General features: G+C 45.4%; 2 protein-coding genes across 3 annotated transcripts in view; both read right to left on the minus strand.

The window, feature by feature from the left end:
- arhgap46a (Rho GTPase activating protein 46a) overlaps positions 1-2,328 on the minus strand; it is a 68,991-nt gene extending 66,663 nt beyond the window's left edge. For both annotated transcript variants that reach the window (XM_063215540.1, XM_063215539.1), the window contains exon 1: positions 2,227-2,328. In XM_063215540.1, the coding sequence (XP_063071610.1) occupies positions 2,227-2,240 (14 nt within the window). In that variant the 5' untranslated portion in view covers positions 2,241-2,328. The remainder of the gene's footprint in view (positions 1-2,226) is intronic.
- Positions 2,329-4,644: 2,316 nt separating this feature from the next.
- sulf2a (sulfatase 2a) overlaps positions 4,645-25,582 on the minus strand; it is a 27,368-nt gene continuing 6,430 nt past the window's right edge. The window contains exons 4-19 of the mRNA XM_063216498.1: positions 25,427-25,577; positions 24,621-24,796; positions 23,827-23,955; positions 23,153-23,209; positions 22,467-22,596; positions 21,740-21,938; positions 20,047-20,329; positions 18,472-18,568; positions 16,865-16,959; positions 16,673-16,735; positions 11,350-11,519; positions 10,083-10,225; positions 9,677-9,785; positions 6,994-7,027; positions 6,536-6,589; positions 4,645-5,051 (exon numbers count right to left, since the gene is read on the minus strand). Coding sequence (XP_063072568.1) covers positions 5,021-5,051; positions 6,536-6,589; positions 6,994-7,027; positions 9,677-9,785; positions 10,083-10,225; positions 11,350-11,519; positions 16,673-16,735; positions 16,865-16,959; positions 18,472-18,568; positions 20,047-20,329; positions 21,740-21,938; positions 22,467-22,596; positions 23,153-23,209; positions 23,827-23,955; positions 24,621-24,796; positions 25,427-25,577 — 1,921 coding nt within the window. The 3' untranslated portion in view covers positions 4,645-5,020. The remainder of the gene's footprint in view (positions 5,052-6,535; positions 6,590-6,993; positions 7,028-9,676; positions 9,786-10,082; positions 10,226-11,349; positions 11,520-16,672; positions 16,736-16,864; positions 16,960-18,471; positions 18,569-20,046; positions 20,330-21,739; positions 21,939-22,466; positions 22,597-23,152; positions 23,210-23,826; positions 23,956-24,620; positions 24,797-25,426; positions 25,578-25,582) is intronic.

The following is a 25,582-nucleotide window of genomic DNA, read 5'->3' on the forward strand; positions in this document are numbered from 1 at the left end:
ACCTGAAGTGATAACAGCCAAGCTTAACTCCTCAGGCCTGGTACAATAAAAGAAGTAGAGTATATGGTAGAAAAGGAGTACTGAAGTGAAGGACACAGCAGACCAGAACAGGAAGACTCCAGGCAGGCACTAGGTTACATGTGCAAGAACCCAAATCTTTAAGCCACGTGCAAAGACCACTGGGATTACTCTTCTCTTTCTGAAAGGGCCGCTCAAGTGAAGGCCATCCACCCCAGCCATTCCAACCTGCACACTACCCAATGCTACCCCTCCCCCCACCCCATGTCTACTTAAGACAACTGTAAACTTTTTGAACCACGACACAAAGCCAGCGACAACGACACATGAAAGCCCATCACCAAAGGCCCATCAAACACAGCGGCCGGCTGGCCATCCTCAAAGCATTTGGCCCTCAAAGGATCACCACTCTCCCAACACGCACATAAACACACATAGACAAGTAACACTCACCTCCCAAACACACACACTCACACACACACACCTACCTACCTGGGTAGCCAAACAAACAGAAAGAGTGTAGCAAATGCTTCTGTAGTAAGCGAGAGGAAAGCTTGCAAAGGCTTCTGACACTACCTTATAGTATTAGGACTATGCCGTTAGTACTGAGAAAATACGTGCAGGGAGGAGGCTTAATAGGCCCCTTAACTTAGAGGGCCTCATGTGACCACACTTTGAGGAAAAAGGCACATGTTGTTCGCACCTAATTTTAGCCTGCAGGGGACACTTTGGGTAAAATGGGACTGATTCACTTCTCATCAGACTCAGAGCATCTGTAGTAGAGAGAGAGAGAGAGAGAGAGAGAGAGAGAGAGAGAGAGAGAGAGAGAGAGAGAGAGAGAGAGAGAGAGAGAGAGAGAGAGAGAGAGAGAGAGAGAGAGAGAGAGAGAGAGAGAGAGACAGAGAGACAGAGAGACAGACTTTCAGCAGAAATCTAAATGGAAGTGCCATTTGCATACAGTGCCTCATTCACCTGCCCCACATTTAGGCAACTATTTCAGGGACAAAACAGCACAGCCAGGTACAATGCTGTAATTGAAAGCACCAGTACTAATTGCATGTAATTCTAATGATAGGCAATATAATTGATGCTATGTGCTTTAGGAAGGAAAAACAGAACACAAAAAACGGACACACTTATGCTCATACGTTGGGAGACATCAGACTTAACTCTGTTTGCTTCCAACATTCGAAAGCAAAGTCACCAGCAAGCTCACATCAGTCCAACAAGTTGACATTTGCATTGCTCTGGGAGAGGGTCCGTCCATGTCTACGACAAATGGGACATTTGTTTCACACTTGTGCTACAACTCTGTGAACCACAGCAAAGGTAATTCGCGGACCAGTTAAAGAGAGAATGGAAGGAAACTAGCAATAAACTCAACACCACACGCAAACTAATATCCTCCCGAGTGGAAATAAGGTTATTTGGTGCTGCGCTCTAGTAAGAGGAAAGTCAGTTGCTGTGTGGACGCCTCGGGAATGTTTGATAGTAATGACATAACCGCAAAGCACGCTTTTACGTTGACATCTCCACATGTATTATTATAGTTAACCAACATGTAGCTCCAAAGCAGCTGTTCGGTTCAATGAAAGAGGAGGAAACAGATGATATATCCTTATTACCACTAGACCTAGTAGAAGGATATCACTGGTACTGTCTTCAACACTTTTGAGGTTCTAAACAGAATCTATTTACTTTTGATCATGAATCAACGTTTCAATTTCAAATAGCCCAACTTTCCAGAGGCAACAAAATACCTGCCCTGAATTAATTTTGCCATCTCTAGCGAGCAACCTTGGTTCAGACCAGAGGACACACACACAGACCTCTGGTTTCCAGCTAGTGAACTGCGAAGTCAACCAAAGAACGTCAACCCCCACTGAAATGAATGAATGACTGAAGGGCGCGCTGAAAATGAACGTTAAAGTCAACTTTTACTCCTGGACAACGGGTCTATTTATGCAAACACTAGTCCCTACATTTTGTATACTGACAAGCCAAATGGACATTTTTTCATTACTACATGTAGTAGCGAACATTAGAGCTAACAAACATAAACGGCGTACGCTGTGATTGCAAGCAGACTCGTTCACACGCGAATCGTAACCGCCAAACATGAGACCTGTAGAATAGACATTATGGGCTCTATTTCCTCTTAAATGTGATATGAAACGTTTTAAATGTCAATGACTCGAATATTATTACCTTGTGGTGGCCATCACCCTCACATCGTACGCAAAAAACTCCAGTAGAAAGTTTGAAGTAAGGAAAGTTTTCCCCCTCGTCGGACGTCCTGTGTGAGCATGCGAGTCGGCAGCGATGTGTGTTGGGGATCCAGTCTCCGCCTTCGCACGTGAGACAAGGGACTGTCGGGTGTCCATCGCCCGCATCCCCCGCCCCTTCTGAGCACTATCTTCTGCCTTGAATGTAGTAAATCTAAATAATAACTTATTGTCTTTAGCTGTACATTTCTGTTTATTGCTAACACGATGCCACACTCCTGTTTTCTCCTGTTTCCAACTCAAAGATGAAGAGCATCCCTCCGCATATTCTGTGCTGTCTCAGTGCCTTTGCTTGGCTGTGCGCTTTACCGCAATGTTAAATTAATGTGGCCCATTTGGGGAAACAGTGACACCTGCTGGTGAGTACCGACTAAAATGGCGCATCAACATTTTGGACATGACCTTTCATTAGTAGCCCAATTATTAGGCCAGGCCCTACACTTAATTTTTGAGAAATCAAACACAGGGGACTCAGATTAGAAAATAACCAGGATGGAATTACATACTTTATTTACTATTAGCATTCCCTGTAATAATAAAGAACAGCCATTATTACAACAAAGGAGGAACTAATACTGTACAGGCATGGCAATATTTTCTGTATGACACACTTATCACACATTATGTCATGCTATAATATCATGTATGGTTTTAAAGACAAAATCTAGTATGTTATATGAATGTTCTTAAAGTAAGACATTCAGATAGAGCATCCTGCATTTTGGGCAATCTAAATGAACACTCAATACTGACTCACATTAGATTATAGTACATAGGCCTACATTATTGACCTTGAAAGGTCAAGTCCTACATTTATGCGGTGTAGAAAACACTGACACATTTACATGAATTGCACAATTTCAACATCAATTCAAATACATACTGTACAACGGTTTCCTTTTGTTTGCAAAAGCAGCAGCTCGGCATGGAAGAGATCAGGTCTTTTGTGGCTTGCTGGTCGACTTCTGGCTACGGACCGGCTGGGCTTTGGCCCTCATCTGGCACAGAACCAGACTTGACCAGATCTCTTCCACGCCTTTCGCTTGTCAAGGTCATGACTGTCCTATTATAGCACCATGTTTGGTGGTAATGAAGAAACGAAACACTTATGTATAAATCATCACGTAAAATAAGGTCAGCTTTGTAGGACTTTATACAGTGCATGTCTCACTGTCAAGTAAGCTTAGTGAAGCTTACTGTGGCTCAGAAGGAGGAAAAACAACAAGACTCAAAGTTAACCCGGCGGGCACGCACCACCATAAAAATCAGTCTATCACGCTATTGCGCAACCTGTGAAGTGAACGAACGGATGCGATGTTCACAGTGTGAAACCATCCTTCCTGGTCCTGAACACTTCAAACGAGTGCGGGGCTCCTAAATCCGTCTGCCGAGTGAGCGAGCACTGCAGACTGCATGCCAGACAGAGAGACAGACAAGAGTCCTTGCACAACAAGAGCCCATCGCATGCTCTTGGTAGGATGTTGGATGGCTGCTTGGAGACTCCTTCCTTCCTCGCTTCCTTCCGCTGGCCTCCACAACAGACCTGTGAGTGGCTTTCCAGATGTGTTGATGCACTCAGGAGGTGGGAACGTGTTGTATCGCTCACAGTGACAGGCTGAAAAGGGGGTTTATGGTAGCGGCGAATGGCCTCGCCAAAACAACACAGCAGGACATAGGGGTTGTAAAATGATGCACTCATGTTTGATCATTTGTAGTAGTAGTAGTAGTAGTAGAGCAGCGTTCATAAAAATCAACATCAACACATTCACAGAGTAGAAAGATCAAAAATGAGAACGGTTTTACATTCCTGTACAGAGCGTGATCAAAGAGTCTCTCTCCATACATAGTCACAGTAGTAAAGTTTGAAGTCCATGCTAGAGTATCTACAAGAAAACAGAAAAAACAACAAAAGATATACACTTAAAATGATCCATTGATGATGATACGACAGGACTTGCAGCACCTCATTGTTGTCAAATGCAGTGTAGATGAACATAGAGAGTGCACTGAATCATGGTCACAATAACGTCAAAACAAATGTTGTATCAGTATCGTAGACATAAACAAAATACCCTGAAATGTTTGAGAACAAAACAAAATAAAAGTGTGCAGTTGAACACCAGGCGTGTGTGTGTGCATGTGTGTGCATGTGCGTGTGCGTGTGTGTGTGTGTGTGTGTGTGTGTGTGTGTGTGTACATGCGTGCATATGTGTGTGTACATGCGTGCATGTGTGTGTGTGTGTGTGTGTGTGTGTGTGTGTGTGTGTGTGTGTGTGTGTGTGTGTGTGTGTGTGTGTGTGTGTGTGTGTGTGTGTTCCTGGTATATGAGACAAATGCAATACAACTTCAGCAGATGGAGGGAGGGAGCACCCATTTTATGTCCACATCATGGCGGCTGGTTCACAATGCTGTCTACTGACCATCGCGACGCGATCACAACAGCAGTTGATCCCACCAACACCAGCACCAGCACCACCACCCTTGAGATGCTCCTCATGGTCAAATGGTGCAATGATGCAATATGGTCCGGCAGTAGTAATGACAGTTGAGGTGGCAGGTAGGGGTGGTACCGGTGTGGGTGGTAGGCCAGTGTAGGTGGCCAGAGGGGAGGTGGCTGTTATAGTACTGGTGTTGGTCACTCATCCTGTGTCCTCATTGCTGAGGAGCCGTGATGGGGTGGTCTGATGAAGGGAGGGGATGGATGATGGTGTGAGGGGTTAACCCACCCATCCTTCCCAAATTTGACCCCTGGATAAAGGAAAAAAAGAAAAGGGCACACAGGGAGTTTAGGGGAGTCTGACCAGAGAGACGTGCGAAAGGGAACCTAGAAAATCTTTGGTTTGACTTCGAATTACAGCAATGCTTACACTAAATAGGCTAACTGCATTAATCATTTGTATGGCAGTTTTGGCAATATGGATACCCTGTTTGTCATACCAAAAACATGCTTTTTGCACAAGCTGTGCAATGGCTCAGCCTGCTGAGAAATCATTCATTAGTTCTCTCGCTTGTGTGTGTATTTCTTTTGGAATGAGCCTTGAAGTGTATAGCGTATCTGTTCTCAGTCTCACTATATTACATAAAGGCAACAGCGTGTTTTACTTTTGCTCAATGATTGGTCCTATTTAACTGGGCTACATAAAGCACATAAAAGGCTTTTTTGACTTGGTGATGAATGGACATATGCTGTGAATTGATGAGCGATAATGAAAGCGGATGAAATTAGATGAGGCACTGAAGACTGAAAAGGAAATGAGAAGAATGGAAAAAAAATAGACACAGACGAGAGACAAAAAGAGGAGCATTGAAGGAGGGAACGAGGACGGGGTGAAAGAAAAAAAAAACTGCACACAGTCCCCATTGTATTCCATCGCCACACATTCTATTCTTAGAGTTCTAGAAGCTTCTAACTTTAATCTTTCCCATGCAGAGAACAGATCAGATACAGTCAGCCCCACCCCGACCCTGGGAAGCACAACATCCTCCTTCTCTGACACTTCCAAACAAACTCCTTCTTAATGTTGAATGCTAATCATATGGCTGGATATCTACTACAGGGTGAAATATGGATATGAATATGTGTCAAAAGTACACTGTGTTGATTGGTATAGAGACACTATTTCATTGTCTATGCTAAATTAAAGAATAAAGTTTTGTTGAAATGAATGATAACAATACAATATGTTATTTCTTCAAGTTCTCTGTGTTTTGCTGGTCTTTTAGAACGAGCTCTGTAGATGAGAGGGTCATGGAAATATGTGTCTGACACTGCTGTTCTGTTCACTGTGTGCTGCTGAGACAAATGGATGTCCAGGTATTCTGCAAACAGGGCACTCTGAAAATACTTGGTGCCTGCAAAATAGGCCTCAAATGCCAAGGCCTCAAATGCCATGAGAGACTGGTTACAGTTACGTTGACTTTAAAAAAAGAAAAGAAAAAAGGATGCACCTATTCATAAGAATGCGTTTTACTATGTCTGGCTATAGTGTCTTGAAAATGAGGTCCCTGGCTGAAGGTGTCATGGAAATGGCCTAGTCAGCAGCACTGCCTCTTCCCAGGCCGAGAGAGAGGCAGGGGATCTGGGAGGCTTTGGGAGCGCCATGCAGCTAGGCCATCTGACGGAGGGATAGGGATGGTACGGAAGGGGAGGAGGGACACACAGAGCAGAGTGGCGGGGATCTGGCGGTGCACAGAGGGCAGCAGATGGACGCGCCATGCTAACGCAAACTCACATGGATTTGGACGACTGCTTCTTCATTTTTGGCCTCTTTCGACGGTGAAGTGGCCTGAAGCATGCAAGGGGCACACCCACGTCCACAACACACACACACGCACACACACACACGGATGCACGCACACACGGACGCACGCACGCACACACACACACACACACACAATTTGTCGACACGTCAAATTATACGCACATACACACACACACACGCGCACACACACACACACACACACACAAAGAGACAGATACAGAAGCAGCAGCAGTTAGCAACAGAAATAAGAGCTTTTCAATAAGACAGCTTTATTTCCATTTCAATCGGAAAAGCAACAACTGTTCAGGCAAATTGAATTGCATTGAACAGTGAGCAAAGCCGGACAAGATTGAAATTACTACAGTTACCAACACATACTCAAACAGCGATTTGATACTTAGTAATGAGGTTAAATGGGAATACTTCACCTGTAGTCTTTGACATAGCTGCGCTCTTTCACACCTGTAAGATAATTTGAGAAATTGACAATAATCATCAGTGTTTGTTGATGTATGATGTGTGTGTGTGTGTGCATAGGCGCCGACTTTTGTTTTGTCCCGTGGGTGCTCACTGTTCCCAACTGGGGGTCGCGACCCACAGAAAGTCCCGTTTGTTTGCCATGCCTTGCTTTCCAACAACATAACCAGTTCATGAGTTGGTGACTTTATTTGAATGAGTAGGCTACATAATAAATGTATTCGAAGCTTATTTATTTTCGTTGTGGTTGTCAAATCAATAGGCTATTTTACAATAAAATCGCCTACATTTGAATTGAGATTGAAAATGGAATTGCTTTACATGGTGAAGGGCCTATAAATTGAACGCAAAGCCCAGATCACGTTTGCCGGTGCCTTTTTCTAGACGGCATTATGACTAAAGGTGACCGTGTTTAAAATGAATATAGGCTACATACAGCTGTCAAGCTAGAAGATCAAGATTTTCCTTGAGCATGCCACTAAAGCTAAATCTGCAGTCACGGACTATGCAGTCAGTTACTAAAATGAAACCATGCATGTGAAAGTTGTATGTCTTCAAATACATTTTTATGAAGCATAGCAGCATTGTGCAGTAGCCTAATACAGACGTCCAAAGAGGAACTCAATTGAAAACAATAACAGCAGCAGCAACGCGAGCGCCCACAGTGAATTCAGACTGGCGTTCAGTCACTTGCAACACAGCGTTCATATTACCACGCACTTCATGCGAGCTATGTTCAAACCAGGTCACAAACTCAGTCACAACTAAACCCAACAATGTTAGCAGCCAGAGCCGCATATAGCCTACAATGGCAAAACCATCCAACAGCGCACAACAAGCATGGATATGCAAAGGCTCAACTTGGTCATACCATCACTAAAGACCCATAGAGCATAGAGAAATATCAAATAAACAGCACACGGCGGTGCTACACATGGGATTAGCAGGATGACAGTGACTTACCATTTTGTAGTGGGCTAAACTTTCCAACTGCTATCCTTTGTGTGTAAGAAGTCCTAGCTTGTAGTGAAAAGTAGGCTTAGATCCTTCGATAACTTCCATAACTTGTGAAATAATGAGCAACATAATTATACAGCTTCACGCGTAGTCTGACTGTGATAGAACTACTTCAACTTCGGAACCGTCTGCATAGACACTGCACTGTTCTGAAAACTCCAACCGGGCATTTTTAGTCACGACTCCAACAGATATTTAGAGTAACAATGAAGCCTTCAACGGAATTTTAGTTATCTATGAGGGTTTTTTTTACCCTAACAGACAACAAGCTTTATCAATATCTGCTATCTCGAAGAGGTCTGCTTTAGCAGCACGAGGCAGCACGACTCATCAACAGTCCATTGGGCAAAAGCCCTGTATGCCATAAGGTCAATCCAAACATGTTTCTATGGTTACTGATTGTGTACAAGAGCAACCGCAGAGGACAAAAAACGTTCGGCGTGAAATACATTAGGCATAGAAGATGACATGTTTATCCCCTGACTGTTAACATTTTTATATCGACAAACAATTAAAAGCAACAGAAAATAAAGCAGTTTAATCTGCCAGAATGGATGGATCATTGTTCTGGAACCAACCCAGGCAGCCGGAAGAGGTCTCGAATTCTCTCGACCCGTCTACCCATCATGCTTTAAACAGTTTAGCATCTTCACAAATCAATCTATTTGAAACATTCTCTGACAGACATTAACTAAATATGCCTAAAATGAACGTCAGGATTTCACTTAAAACACAATACAATAATTATAATGTTTGCTTGTAGAGATTCTGCTGCCCCTGTATTATGGAAAGGATTAGACTTCACTGCCCACCGTGATGTATTTCAAACAGGATGGGTATATAAGTCTGACGATCTCCCAAATTCATTGAGTCACGCTCAAATAGCTACAGTAAGCGTGTAAGATTTAGAACTTCTCTCGCTGATCGTATTACTGTAGCGCACGAAAATGGCCATGGGTGCGCATGGGGTGCCCATATTTTCCGTGGGTGCCCACAGATTCTCGTGGGTGCCCGGGCCCTGGAGCACCCCCGAAGTCGGCGCCTATGTGTGTGTGTGTGTGTGTGTGTGTGTGTGTGTGTGTGTGTGTGTGTGTGTGTGTGTGTGTGTGTGTGCGCGCGCGCGTGTGCAAGTGCATAAATGTGTGTGTACTTGTGTGTTTGTGTGTGTGCATAAGAAAGTCTTGTTGAATAATGCATATATTATGAATATATACACATGCCGATAATGCCTACGAATAAAGAGCAAAAGGCGAGTGGTAGGGTTCAGTGAGAATACAGTGAGTATAGAGTGAGTACATTCATATTTTCTGAGTAGGCCTGTACAGGGCTGGACTGGCCATCTGGCATACTGTAGCAGGCATATCCCGGTGGGCCCTGCACCCTCGTGGGCTCCTATTTTCAGAAATGTAAATGCTTTTACAGAAATGTAAATGCTTTTACATTTCTGAAAATAGGGGCCCACGGGTGCGGGGGCCCACCGGTGAGTCAGTTCTGCACCCCCAATTATGAGGGGCCCCTTTCAGCCAAAAGTGTCCAGGCCCTATTTCTTCCCGTCCAACCCTGGGCCTGTATTACGTAATAGTGTACAAAGCTAAAGCGAGTGTTGGAGTTCAGTACCTGTCTCTTGGTTGCACTGCTTGTGGCCTCTGCAGCCTCTCAGCTTGGTCAGCTGCAGATGCATGTGGTTGAGGGCCTGTCTGTCCAGCGTACTCACCGCATTGATCAGCTGCAGGGGAAGGAAAACACACCAGAGTTCATGTATTTTACATTTGGTCCCACTTGTAAATAGTGTTCATTTTACTCTTTGGTCAGTGTAACATTTTCATTAGTCAGTATTGTGTAGATATTGAGAGCAGTAGTTAAAATTACACTGGCCATCTGCAGAATTTTACACTGAGCTTTGACTCAAGGATTCTCGTGGATTTTTATAGGTTTCTTTTGAAATACTGACACCACTTTTTTCCCAAGTTTTGGACAATTGATAAAACACCTGATGCACAGTTGCACTTGTAATTGTGCGTACCTGGTATGGGTCTGTGTTGAAGTCAAAGTACTCCAGGAATCCCGTTGCAAATTCACAGAATATGAAATTGTGAGTCTCATTGATGGTCCGGAGGCAAGAGTAGGTGTTGTTATTGGCACTGGTGCAGGCACAGAATGGGCCCACTGCAGAGAGGAGAGGAGGAGAGGAAGAGAAGAGAAGAGAAGAGAAGAGAAGAGAAGAGAAGAGAAGAGAAGAGAAGAGAAGAGAAGAGAAGAGAAGAGAAGAGAAGAGAAGAGAGGTGAGGAGAGGAGAAGACAGGAAAGGAGAGGAGAGGAGAGGAGAAGACAGGAGAGGAGAGGAGAGGTAGCAGATGAGGGGTAAGGGTGTGGAGTGGAGTGGAGTGGAGTGGAGTGGAGTGGAGAGGAGAGGAGAGGAGAGGAGAGAAAGCAGATGAGGGGTAAGGGTGTGGAGTGGAGTGGAGTGGAGTGGAGTGGAGTGGAGAGGAGAGGAGAGGTGAGGAGAGGAGAGGAGAGAAAGCAGATGAGGGGTAGGGGAGGGAGAGGAGAGGAGAGGTACGAGAGGGGAGGGAGAGGAGGGGACAGGAAGGGAGGCATAGTGCGGGAGAGATAGGGAGGGGAGGGGTAGGGGAGTAGTGGAGAAGATTTAACTCACTTCATTAGAATGCCTTTAGCAATGCCCCATGGGATATTAGCCTTTTAATTACTCAGATTCACACCCCAACTAAATGCTCTGAAAAGCATCCAAGTCCAGAGAGCATAGTAACACCACTCTGCAGAGATGTAAAATAAAACATAGAGTATAGTAGGCCTACAATTATTTTAAAAAAATGTCTTGTACAATACATTATCATACAGCTAATATCTGAAATGACCTTTTGTACACACACCGTCCTCTCAGGTAATATTGTATGTAGCTCCACCTCTTCCATCCCTCATGCATAAATAATGAATAATGGGTTTTTAGCACTTAATTAAAGAGCAAGGCACATCAAGTGTGAGATAACTGGTATATAGTAAAGTTCTTCAGACCTTGAAGAAAAAATACAGTTTGGCTAGATTGCAGTGCTTTCTTGGCGATAACTGAATGTGCCTATTTTGCAGTGTTTTAGCAGTGCTTTCGGATTATTGTGTTCAATACACTGCCGTAATAATGCAATAGAAATGTTTATGCTGCAGTACAACAGAGTCATTTTTTCATAAGAGACTGCTGATGCTCCGCACACATCCCCTGGTTGAAGATGATTGGATAAAAAAACAAAGGCTGTGATACGGCTGCGGTATCTCACTTGTCCAGTAGGGTGGCGTGGCCCAGTGCTGGTTGTCGTGGGTGAAGCAGGTGAGGCCGGGCATGCTGCAGGTGTCATGGTTACGCAGGCGCTTCAGGAGCTTCCGCAGCTTCTTACGACGCTTCTGCTCCTTCATCAGCCACTGCTTCTTATCCTTAGAGGCCGCCGCCCTGAGGACAGAGAGAGAGAGAGAGAGAGAGAGAGAGAGAGAGAGAGAGAGAGAGAGAGAGAGAGAGAGAGAGGAAGAGAGAGGGGGGTAAGCACAGGTAGGGGAGAAAGAAGCAGAGAAAAAGAAAGGCAGAGGGATATGATTAGAAGAGAGAGAGAGAGAGAGAGACAGATAGACAGATAGACAGACAGACAGACAGATAGACAGACAGAAATAGAGAGAAAAGCATGCAATGAAAATGGTTTCAAAATAATGTGGCCTTGAAGGAGTCATTTATAATTGCTATGATTTTTTGCAAAGACTGTGTCACCGACAAATATTTTATTCACCAGCCCGTTTAAGCCCCAGGCATGAAAGCAGGCAGACACTCTTTACTACCTTAGTGGACACACACATGCACGCGCGCGCACACACACACACACACACACACACACACACACACACACACACTGTACTAATACGTACTTTCTAAGTACTATTATATTTGCTTAGCTATAACCGGACTGAGGACACGAGACACTGGAGACAGTCAACCATTTAATTAATGACCTTGATCACATAGATCATAACGTATATACATACGGAACCACACCCACTTCCTGTGGGGTCCTTAACCTATGGTATCTGATGAGGTACACACAGAACCTATTCAACGCTCACGTTACATCTCCCCCCTTTAGTTACTTATCCTCAAATCATTTACATTGAATATCATTCCAACATTACATCTCCCCCCTTTAGTTAATTATCACACAAATCATGTACATTGAATTTCATTCCATGTTTTCTTTTTCTTTTCTCATGAACTTTCATTTCATCTTTTTTTTTTTTTTGAACTATTCATTTAAATCATTTTCTTTTCCATGAACTTTTCATCTTTTTTTTTTCATGAACTGTTCATTTAAATCAGTTTGTTTACCTAGGGGTCGGGGTAGACTGCCCGGTTCCCCAAGCTGTGCAGGGTTTATTTTGCCCTGTTTTCCAAACCACAGCTTTTGTTTTACAGGTTCAGTCTGTTTGGTGGTCGGATGGTCCGGCCCACTCTTGTCTCTGGTTGTGGAACGACCCTGATATGAGATCGGGTTCTCCTCAGGGTGCCTGAGGGCAGGTCAATGTTGTATGACCTGGGTGTCTGAGCTGGACCACTCACCGTACCTGTCTCTTTTGAGTTCTTCACCCAGACCTTTTGTCCTGGCCTGAGTGCTGGTCTTGCCTTTGTGTTGTGTCTTTTGTTGTACCAGGAGGCCTGTTGCTCTTTTACCTCCTGGTCTTTCTTTCTGAAGGCCTGCAGGTCAGGCCACGCAGGTTGAAGTTTCCCCTCGCTGACCGGCAAGGGCGTCCTGATGTTGCGGCCCATCAGCAGCTGTGCCGGGGACGAGCCGTGCGCCAACGGAGTGGCCCTGTAGGCCATGAGCGCCTTGTGGGGATCTTCTCCCTTCTTCAGAAGCGATTTCACCGTCCTCACCGCCCTCTCAGCCTCTCCGTTACTTTGAGGGTAGCGGGGACTGCTGGTTGTGTGTACGAAGTCGTAGTCTCTGGCGAAGGCTGCAAACTCCGCTGCAGAAAATTGGGGGCCGTTGTCACTGACAACGGTCTCTGGGACACCGTGACGGCCAAAGATCGCCTTCAGCTTGCCTGTCACGTGAGCTGTGGTGGTGGAGGTTAGATTTGCCACTTCTATGTAGCGTGAGTAGTAGTCTATGCACAGGAGATACATTGCATTTTCCCACTGAAAAAGATCCACTGCCACACGCTGCCATGGCCTCTCTGGCAGCTGAGTTGTCAGCAGTGGCTCTGGTGCATTGTGGGCCTCCTGTGCGCACGTTTCACAGTTTCCCACCCTCTCCTTGATCTGTTTGGACAGACCTGGCCACCACACTGAGTGCTGCGCTCTGGCCACACACTTTGTCATACCTTGGTGACCCTCATGGATCTTGGCCAGCATTTCCTCCTGCAGTGTGGCTGGGATGACGAGTCTTTCGCCTTTCATCAGCAGTCCGTCTGCCACCAGCAGGTCCTGTTGGTACTGCCAGTACAGCTGCAGTTGTGGTGGAAGTGCCTTTTTGTTCCGGGGCCAACCTGTTTGCACCATACATTTGAGTCTTTTACACACATCATCTGCATCTTGTGCCGCTCTGATCTGCACTAACCTCTGCTCTGATGCTGGCAGGTGCTCCATGATGGTGTTGATGGAGACACACACATCCTCCTCCAGCTGCTTGTCCTCTGGCGTAGGCGGCGCTTGGATGGGTGCCCTGGAGAGCGCGTCCGCTGTGACCAGCTTCTTTCCAGGCACGTGCTCGATCGTGTATGTGAAGCGAAGCAGCCGCAGCCTGAATCTCAGGATGCGGGGTGGTAGGTCATCCAATGCCCTACTGCCCAGCAGGGAAATCAGAGGTTTGTGATCAGTCTGTATTAAAAAGTCCTTCCCTATCAGGTAAGACTGAAAACGCTCGCACGCCCAGGTCAGCGCCAGCGCTTCCTTCTCTATCTGGGCGTATCTACGCTCCGTGTCTGTCATGCTGCGAGATATGAAGGCTACTGGCCTCCACTCTCCAGACTGCTGCTTCTGTGATAATACTCCCCCTAGCCCAAAGGATGAAGCATCTGCTGCTACTATAGTCTCTCGGTGCAGACAGTACTGGGCCAGGACTGTTGGCGAGCTGAGTTCTCTGCGCAGCTCGTCGAATGCTCTCTGCTGTGCACTGCCCCACACCCAGTCTGTGTCGGATTTGAGCAGGTCTCTAAGTGGCTGAGTGAGCTGTGCTATACGTGGGGAGAACTTGCCCACGTAGTTGACCATGCCCACAAACCTTTTGACGTCCGCAGCATCCTTGGGGGTGGGCATCTCTGTGATGGCTTTTATCTTTGCTGGATCTGCTTGTATGCCCCTCTCGCCGACGATGTGGCCCAGGAACGCCACCTCGCTGACGGCGAACTGGCACTTTTCACTGTTCAGTGTCAGCCCCTGTTCCTGGAGCCGCCCCAACACCCTGTGCAGCCTCTGGTCATGTTGCTCTCGAGTTGACCCGAAGACCAGGATGTCATCAGCATGGCATACAGTCCCTTCTAGCCCTGTCAGCATCTGTGTCAGCCGTTTTTGGAAGTGCTCAGGTGCTGACGATATGCCGAATGGCAGTCTCTTGTAGCAGTATCGCCCGAATGGCGTGATGAATGTAGTGAGTGGGACTGATTGTGGATGTAGGGGTACCTGCCAGAATCCAGCTGTAGCATCCAGCTTCGAAAACACCGTGGCCCCAGCCAGCTTGGCCAGGGTTTCGTCGACAGCTGGCAGGATGTGTCTCTCTCTGCAGATGTACTCGTTCAGGCGAGTCATGTCGGAGCAGATCCTGATTTTCCCGTTGGGCTTCGGAGCCACGACCATGCCCGCACACCAATCTGTAGGCTCCTCTATGGGCACGATCACACCCATTTTCTCCATTCTCTGGAGCTCCTCCTTGACCTTGTCGTGCAGTGGCAGAGGTACACGACGTGGTAGCGACAGTGCAAAGGGCTTAACGTTGTCCTTTAATTTGATTTTGTACTCTCCTGTGAGGCAGCCCAGTCCTGTGAAGACCTCGGAGTACTGTTTCTTCATGTCATTCTCAGACTCAACTACACTGTCCACTACATGAATCAATTTCAGGTCTGAAATGGCTGGCAGACCCAGCAGTGGTGTTGCTAGCTTTTGCACCACATAGACAGGCTGTACTGTTGTCCTGTCTTTGTATGTCATTACTGCATTAAACTGACCTCTGACCTGAAGTGGTTCGTTGCTGGGTCCACACAGTGGTATGGATGCTTTGGTGAGTGGGCCATGCAGTCTCTCGGAGTAGGCAGCGCTTGGGATGACGGTTGCGTCCGCACCTGTATCCAGCTTGAAGGTAAGTGCCTGTCCATTCACTTTCAGTGTTTTCGTCCATGCAGGTTTCCTCCCTGTGGACACTGCACCCAGGAAAAGTGTCCCCTCTTCCTCTGCCTCCAGCACTGCACCGACTCTGCCCGACTTGCAAACGGCTGCAAAATGCCCCCTCTTCCTACATTTCCTGCACTCAGCATCTCGTGCAGCGCAGTTGTTCAGGGAGTGTGGCGGCCCTTTTCCACACCGCCCACAGCTTTTCTGTCCTTTTTGAAAGTCCTTTTGTCCCTTTCCATAGGACATTTTCCCTGTCTGATTGTCTCTGAATGTCTTTTTCTTAAATTTCAGCAAGTCCACATTCGCCTCTCTTTGTTCGCTAGCCATAGCCTCCCGCACCACTGGCTGCTGCTTTTTAATTTCTTCGTGTTGGCGAATTGCTGTGATTGCCTTTTCCAACGTTAATTCATTGTCCCGTTGTAACTTTTCGGAAAGTCCGTTGTGTTTTATGCCAACGACTAATCTGTCTCTGATCATTTCGTCTTGCAGAGGGCCATATTGGCAGTGCTCAGACAGTTTATAAACTGCCGCGATGAAGGCTTCAGCGGTTTCGCCTGCCTCCTGGCTACGCCTGTTAAAGCGCGCCCTTTCATAAATGACGTTGTACTTGCAAATGAAATATTTGTCAAAAGCTGCCCTCACTGACTGATACTTGTTAACGCTCTCGTTCTGCTCTGCATCAAAGACGAGGGTTGACAGAATATCGTCTGCCTTATCTCCCATGGCATAAACTAAGGCATTCACCTGGTACTGTTCATCTTTCTTGTCAAGTCCCGCCGCCACGCGGAATCTTTCGAAACGACGAATCCAGTTCGGCCATGTGGAAAAGTCCGAGAAATCAAAGTTGTCCGGTGGGGTTACCGGGAAAAGCGATTCCATCCTTATTTCGCTGTGTTCCGACACGCACTTCTGACACCATGTACTAATACGTACTTTCTAAGTACTATTATATTTGCTTAGCTATAACCGGACTGAGGACACGAGACACTGGAGACAGTCAACCATTTAATTAATGACCTTGATCACATAGATCATAACGTATATACATACGGAACCACACCCACTTCCTGTGGGGTCCTTAACCTATGGTATCTGATGAGGTACACACAGAACCTATTCAACGCTCACGTTACAACACACACACACACACACACACACACACACACACACACACACACACACACACACACACACACACACACACACACACACACACACACACACACACACTGTTTTACCTGAGAGACTGGAAGCGGCCTGATTTCAGGCGGAACATTCCCTTGTAGGCTGGAAGCTGGTACCTGCGACACACACACACACACACACACACACACACACACACACAATCATTGCAGTGACATACCTATGAAAGCAGACCGTGAGTTCTATTTGTCCTCCATGTTACTAAATATGTCACAGACTCTACTCACGTGTCCTGGTTGCAGTTGCACTCTTTGGGTCGCACTCTCTTCAGGTGGCCCTTCACCTCCCGCAGGTTCTTTATCTTTGTCTGCAAGGTCTCAATCTAGAAGCAGAGCAGTGGCACGCACTCACGCACGCACGCACGCACGCACGCACGCACGCACGCACGCACGCACACACGAACACACGCGCACACACACACACACACACACACACACACACACACACTCAGCGTGTACACACACACACACACACACACACACACACACACACACACACACACACACACACACACACACACACAAATGTCTCAGTCATGAGAGGACAAAAAATACGAGGACAATCCATGAGAGGACAAGCATTCATCTAAATTTGTGTTTCTCAACAGGGGCTCTATAGCCAGTTGCCAAGCGGTCAGTTGGGGGGGGGGGGGGGGCAATAGGCAATTTTAGTGATTCTCAAACTGCGGGCCGGGGCCCACTGGTGAGCCTTGAAGGTAGTCAAAGAGGGCCTTGAAATAATTTTCTAAAGATCGAAACAATGTTTGTGTGTATGTGTTTCTTTTGACGATTTACTGAGTTTTATTGTTTATTGGGTCAGAGGTGGGCCCCGAACATTTGTTGGAAATGGTTAGGAACCCCTGGCCTATTTTACTCTTTTAATACTAATGGTGACGTTGGCAGCTTTTTGTTGAGGTTAAGGGGCCATCGGCAGACGCATGATGAGACCAAGGGGCCGTTTGTTCAAAAAAGGTTGATAATCACAAATCTAAATGAACCCTTTCCACAAGGGGTCAAAGCAGGGACCAGGACAGCTGACAACTCTGTCTGGGCTCAGGACAAGGGCATGTGAAAGGGCCCTGCCACCACCCAATACATACAACATAATGAGAACGCATTTCTGGGGCCCCTCTGTCCCTGGGCCCGGGTCAACTGTTCCATGTGTCCCCCCTGTCGCCTTCCCTGCCAGGGACTCTATAAAATGATTTTGCATACATTCATTGGAATAAACTCTACTGTATGTAAACCCTTTCATGCAAAGCCTATGTCATAAGCTTGTTTATACCAAAATTGTAATGACCATGTCTTAATCTGTTACTTAAGTCATGGCAATGTTGTTATGGTGTAGCTGAGCTTTTTCACTTAACAGTGAGTCGGATCCCATCCTGACAATCCCATCTACACCAAAAGGCTATGTATCTATTTTGTGTCCGGACTCCGGAGGTCATAAAAAGTGTCTGCAGGAAGATGTTGTTTGCTTTTTTTCCACCTCTACTGGTCCCTGTGGCTACACCCCCAGTTTAGATTTGCTACCACCATTTACTGCCAAAATCGCTTGGCTATTAGGGGAATTGCACACAGTTTCAGGGAATTGCGAAATACTAAGAAATACTCTTCTTCACAAGACGGCCCTATCTCAATGCTCAGTGTTCTAGCCTTGCTAGGACGTATAACACCCAGTGATTGGATACTCTTTGGTGAACTCTGCAGAGTATCCAATCACTGGGCGTTTCACGTCCTAGCAAGGCTAGAACACTGGGCATTGAGAAAGAGCCACTGTCTGGGTTATTGCATTGGTTAGATGGGGTAGGTAGTAGTGGTGTGTGCTGCCATACCTCATGCTCGATGTGAAGTTTATGGTCCTTCCAGGCCTGCAGTGATTTGTATAAGCCTTTATCACAGCTCACCGTGTCGTTCATCAGTATGGAGCACCTGGAGAAAACAACAACCACAGTGGCTTTAGTATAATATGCAGTGAAGTAATTAAATGCTGATGATTAGTATGACTAATTACTGGTGATGTGATAATCCTAAAGAAGTAGCAGAGGTACTCGGAGCCAAGTCTCTTATTCTGTGATAAATAATGTTAGGTAACACTTTATATGAAGCCCATATCTAAAGCGCATTATGAGTGCAGTTATAACAAATTATAATGCACATTATAATTACTTACAACGCATTACAACTACACCGATGATGTTTCATGATGCTTTATGTTAACAGTAATGAATAACCATGAATCTAGCTTATAACACTTTATAAATCCAAGGGTATTATGAGTGCTCATGACTGGATATAAACTACAGGCGGCCTGATGGGGCCTACAGTACATTATGATGCATTATAGATGTGCATTATACAGTGCATTATAGATGCATCCATATGAACTTATCTTTACTTTGAGGACACATTGACGACTTATGATCTCACATGAAACATTATAGCATCGTATGAGCCCTTATGACAGTTTATCATCCAGGTCTGTGCATAGAGGGGTATAGGTACTTAAAATGTACTATAAGCCCCATCAGGCAGCCTGTAGTTTATAGCCAGTCATGACCACTCATGACACCCTTGGATTTATAAAGCATTATAAGCTACATTCATATTTATTCATAACTGTTAATATAAAGCATCATGAAGCATTATGAGTGTAGTCATAATACGTTATAAGTAATTATAATGTGCGTTATAATTTGTTATAAATGCACTTATATTGTTGGCTTTAAGTAAAGTGTTACCTAATGGGTAATGTTCTAATTGCAATGGCTAAAACAGGAAAGAACATAAAAGGGGGGAGTGTCAATCCTGCATTTACTGTAACTTCTTCTGTGTGTTGTTGACACTATTCTTGTCATAGTTCTATATTCCATCTACAGATTTGACGTATTAAAACAAATATCCCATAACTCACTCTTGTCCCATTTTCAACAGGTGCAAGCCGAACTCTATTCTATTTGCATGCCCCATCTGTTGATACAAAGGTCTACTTTGGGAACTGCAGCCTGCTACTCTCAAGATAATAATACACAGGGCAACTTTTTGAGCAATGTTGCCAAAATTCAACACGATTGGCTCCAATGTTTCTGATTAAATGATTAAAAAAGTTGTTTTCTGATAATCCAAGTTCTCTTGATGAAGTGGTATAGTGATAGACAGTCGAAATAATCTTGTTGTTACCCAGAACAGTCTGAACAGACTTTGATCCTTCCTTAGCTTCACTGTGGCCTGCTACTGTTGTTGTTACTGTTACTACTACTACTAGGTAATACTACTACTACTACTACTACTATTACTACTACTGATATTACTACTACTACTACCACTACTACTACTATTATTACTACTACTGATATTACTACTACTAATACTACTACTACTACCACTGCTATTGCTGCTGCTGACTGTACCTGTAGGTGACTTTGAGTGCTGCAGCTGGGGAGAGGTTCCCGCCAGCGGAGGAAGGGGCGATGGTGCTGTCCCCCATCCCACTGAAGCCCTCCTCCCCCCCTTCCCCTTCCCCTTCCGCGTCCTCCATCTGGCCAATGAGAGGCCGGCGGCTGGCGTTTTTCAGGCCCACGGGCCGGTAGCCTTCCTCCAGGTCCAGGGTGTACTGGTTGGAGTCCCACTGCAGCGGGAGGGGAAGCGAGCGGGCCCAGCGGTTGCGAACCACACTCTTGCGAGCCTTCATCTCTAGCACAGGGAAAATAAACACAAGGTGAGGTTAGGGTTGCCACCTCTGTCTGACAAGAAACCTACACATTTTGAATCCGATCGACCCCATTGTTTGTAAGCAACAGTATCTTCAGTGTCCAGGGAAAACAATGGCTACGTTTACATGACGTTTTTAATTCCGAATTAATAATTCCGAATTAAATAGTTCCGTCGAGTTTACTTTGATCTTTCATTTAATTCCGAATTGTGAAGTGTAATTATGACGTTTTAAAAGCGGAATTAAGCTTTATTCAGAATTAAAGGGAGTTTATTCTGAATTAAATGTCTCATGTAAACATAGCCAATCAGTTTCCATGTGACAGACCATTAAAAACTAGGAAAATCAGGTAAAACGGGGACAGCTGGCAACACTAGGTGAGGCTGAATAGAGCCTGCTGGGTAACGCCAGCACAGTTACACTTAGGTTTGCATGTGATGCCATCATAACAAACAAATGAATGAAAATAAAAAGTATAAGATAAGCAGAACAGCAAGTACAACATCAATAACTTTGACAACTTGTGTTCACACTGTGTTCCTGGATGAATGTTTGTGTCATTCTGGTCATTTGTCTACAAAAGCCTGCAAGCGCCCTGCATGTGGTAAAATAGCATCAGCACACAGTTATATAACAATATAATGTAGCAAGCGGCATCTATTTAAAAACATGTACTAATGACTCTTGATTTTGCTGAAGGTGACACTAAAATGCAGTGTATGATATGTCATATCTCTATTCTATGTGTGTCCTCTTTGTTCCCCACATGCCCAATAGAAGCCTAAGTGTCAGCACAATATATTGCAGTAAGTATTTCTAGATGCCATGGCATTTTCATCAGCAAATAAGCCATTCATTTCAAAGGCAAATGCCATTTGTCATGTTACGCAAGACAGGTGGCCTGACACTAAAGACAAGCACACAAAAAAATCAACCAATAGATGGCAGCACCTGCCTAGCAAAAATATTTGCTCCTGTTGATGTGCACATCTCCATGCAAATGTGACCTTTAATTTGCTGGGCTTGCACATTCAAAATAGATTGTTAATGGCATTGCTGTCACACAAATTGGTAAAGGCAGTTATCAATCTCCAGTCTGCTCAAGACTGCTTGAGTGACAGTAGAGGGCAGGTCCTTGGCGGAGCAAAGTGTAGTGCTTACTTGGGGCCACTGGGTGGCAACACTTACACAATTTATTCCACATTACCTTGTCAGATGCTTTACATACCGTTTTTTTATGTTCATAGCTTAACATTCCAGCAATTGAAAAGAAAAAATACAATAGCAAAATCTGTGAACCGCAAATGTTCTTTCTAAATACTGTTTAGACTGAGAGAAATAAAACACCCATACATTTAAGAATGGCACTCAACCAATCGACGAGAACTCACTTCGTTTGTTGAGTAGCTTCTTCTTCTTGACTGAGGGTGTGGGCTCGCAGTCACAGTTGTCCTGGGAGGTGGAGGGGCTGTAGATGCTGGTGGTGCTGCTGGCCATCAGGCCCTGGGCACGGGGGGAGTAGAGGGCCGCCATCCCCTTACACTTAAACAGCCTCATCATGCCATTGTTGTCCTCAAGACACTGCCACTTCTGGAGGAGAAACAGACCGAGGATAGAGACGACACTCAGCATGGGAGAGAGTGAGAGTGACAAAGTGATATTTACACATTATATATTGCTTCTGCATCTGCATGTCACAATATGTAACATTTTATTACATTCTGGAGAGAGCCAGAGCAACAGAGTAGAAGGAGAGAGAGAGAGACAGAGAGACAGAAAGAAAGAGAGAGAGAGAGAGAGAGAGAGAGAGAGAGAGAGAGAGAGAGAGAGACAGAAAGAAAGAGAGAGAGAGAGAGAGAGAGAGAGAGAGAGAGAGAGAGAACTTTTAAGTCATCATGACCACCTGTGCATCTGCAAGCAGTATGAATGTGTAGTTTGTTTATGTGTACTACGTATATGCACGAGTATCTGATCATGTGTGTGCATGCACGCATACTGTATGCACATACATGATCACAGACTTATGCATATACGTAGTACAAGTAATACAAGTAAACTCAACAGCTAGCTATTATTACAAAGCCCAGTATAAATGCCCCTTGATGCTCTAGTGCCCACCTGTCCTGGTTGTTCGCATGGCGTCTGGTACTCAGCTCTCTGGCACAGGTCCCTCACGCGCTGGAACTTGGGCAGGAAGTTCTCCTCGTGCGCATCCTCTTTACCATCCCCCAGTTTGTGCAGCGGCTTCCTGTCCGTCATCAGAGATAAGCCAAGGGGGAAATATGCAATAAAGTTTATTATAGGCCATGCCATGGCCAACCGCTAGGGCACTCGCCTGCCATGCGGCTGACCCAGGTTCAATTCCCAGCCCGGGTCCTTTGCCGACCCCTCCCCGTCTCTCTCCCAATTCGCAACCTGTCCACCTCTCACACTGTCCTATCAAAATTAAGTTGAAAAACACAACAACAAAAAAACATTTTTTAAGAGTTAATTATAAAGATTTGTTCGCACCGTCGGGAGAATCAGTTACTTCATTTCCCTACTGGTGTAGCTACAGCAAACTAGTTTTTTTTTCCTTATCTCGAGAACATTGCTTTTCTACTTCCCCCCAAAAAAAACAATCCAGGTCTCGGACAATTAATCAACAAAACAAAATTGCCAAACAGAATATCCCACGGGCAATTAAGTACAAGACTAGTAGACACAGATTGTATCAGTTTAATTTGTTTTGGCAATGGCCCTGCATGAGTATGTCTGTGTATATTGATGTCCTGTATTTCTCAGGGCTGGTGCAATGCTCTTACCCTCTCTCCACCAGGAAGGAATCCCTCCAGACTTTTTTGTTCTGTTTGGACTGGAACCTGGACAGGGCACAAATGTGTTAGAACGTCCATCCACTATTATCATATCATATATTGTATCATATCGCATCGCATCGCATCGCATCACATCACATCACATCACATCACATCACATCACATCACATCACATCACATCACATCACATCACATCACATCACATCACAGCACATCGCATCGTATCCAGGTCTGGATTAAGATGGCTTGGGGCTACAGGCTACAGGTTGCTTCGGGGACCCCCGGTAAGCAAGTAATGTGAGAAATGTACATAGACAGGGTCATAATTACGAGATAGGAAGAATAACATGTCTAATAACCGTGGAGAGGAACATTAAATACTCTCAAAACTGCACTCAACACAACAGAGGATTTTTTTCAATATTGCATCTTGTCACAATTCTGCAATTTTTCACTTTTGGTCAATCATATCTAGACATATCTAGCCTGTGCGTTAATCCATATAGTATCGTATTGTATCATATCGTATGGCATGGCATGGCATGGCATCATATCGTTAACAGGCATTTCATGTCCGATATAAAAGTATGCTTTGTGTTTCCATGAGTGGGAATATCTGTATGATTCTGTATGAGTCGTGTGTTCAGCTGCAGGTCTCGTACCTGTTGACGGGTCTGTCGGTCTCGAACAGCTTCAGGATGGACTTGCCATCCATCTCTGAGGGGACGTCCACTCCAGCCATGTCCAGCAGAGTGGGTGCCAGGTCAACATTCAGGACGATATGAGGACTTCTGCAGGACGGGAAGGAGTGAAAACAACACACATCAGGGTGACATAACAAAACACATTTAAAGGACCAGTTCAGTCAATTTCAATATGCTGTTTTATTGCTCACGCTACCCTTGACTTGTCAGTACCCGGTGATGCCACATTTTTCGACTCAGCCCTTTCCAAGATATGAGCTATTCTAATGGGGGCAGCGTTTGTTTACATTTAAGAAAAAATTAACATAGGCCAACCTTTTGGATGTTTTGGGGAATAAATAAAAATGTTTTTTTGAAATGTAAACAAAGCGCTGCCCCCATTACAATGACCAGGATCTCGGAAAAGGAAGAAAAAAAATCTCAGGTACTGACAAGCCCTGGATAGTGTGAGCATTACAACTGCATATTGAAATTGACTGAACTGGTCCTACAAGAGGACACATCCAATGAGCCCCACATAGGAATCCATTCACTTCCATTTGCTTCCACACAGTACATCTTGTAGTGTTAATTAAACACACAGAATCACATTTAACACTCTCCTAGTTGTTCCTACACACCAAGTGTAGAATTAACTGATACAATGACGTTACGATATCGCTCCTCGCGCGGTCTCCTAGAACCGGGATTTAACTGACTAGCTAAACTATCTAGCTCATCAATACGTAACATCATTTGTATCAGGAACTTACATGGCGCCAGCCTCCACGTTGGGTCCTCTGATGTAGAAGGGCACACGGATGTCAAACTCATAGGGCATGGACTTGCCCTTCACCAGGCCAAACTGGCCGATGTGGTAGCCGTGATCCGACATGTAGATCACATAGGTGTTGTCCAGCTCTCCTGTCTCCACCAGCATGTTGTACACCTTAGGGCAGAAAAGCAAGCAGGCAGACAAGCAGACAGACAGGCAGGCAGGCAGGCAGATAGACAGACAGGCAGACAGATAAGCAGACAGACAGGCAAGCAGACAGACAGACAGGTAGACAGACAGGCAGGCAGACAGGCAGATAGACAGAAAAGCAGACAGGCAAGCAGACAGACAGGCAAGCAGACAGACAGACAGGTAGACAGACAGGCAAGCAGACAGACAGGCAGGCAGATATAGAAGGCAGACAGACAGGCAAGGAGGCAGACAGAAAAGTGGGCAGACAGACAGACAGACAGACAGACAAAGTTGTTATTTTCTTTAACATGGTCTGACATAAAGTTAAATTCAATGTATGCTGCTTTCATTTGTGTGTAACTTATGTGTCTATAGTGTGTGTGTGTGTGTGTGTGTGTGTGTGTGTGTGTGTGTGTGTGTGTGTGTGTGTGTGTGTGTGTGTGTGTGTGTGTGTGTGTGTGTGTGTGTGTGTGTGTGTGTGTGTGTGTGTGCGTGTGTGTGCGTGTGTGTGCGTGCGTGCATGTGTGTGTGTGTGTGTGTGTGCATGTGTGTGTGTGTGTGTTTGTGCGTGTGTGCGTGCGTTCGTGTGTGTGTATGCCACTATATCTTCACCTTCTCCACGCTGTCGTCGACTGAGAGCAGGGTCTGCAGCCGCCTCCTCTGCAGCATGTTGGTGAACTGCATGTGGACCGGCTTCATGGGCCCGGTGTAGCGCAGGATCCAGTGCTTATCCGGGTTGGGAGCATAGTTATAGCTGGGGGTGCTGAG

Source organism: Engraulis encrasicolus, chromosome 14 (genome assembly GCF_034702125.1).
Source record: "Engraulis encrasicolus isolate BLACKSEA-1 chromosome 14, IST_EnEncr_1.0, whole genome shotgun sequence".
NCBI classification, from domain to species: domain Eukaryota; kingdom Metazoa; phylum Chordata; class Actinopteri; order Clupeiformes; family Engraulidae; genus Engraulis; species Engraulis encrasicolus.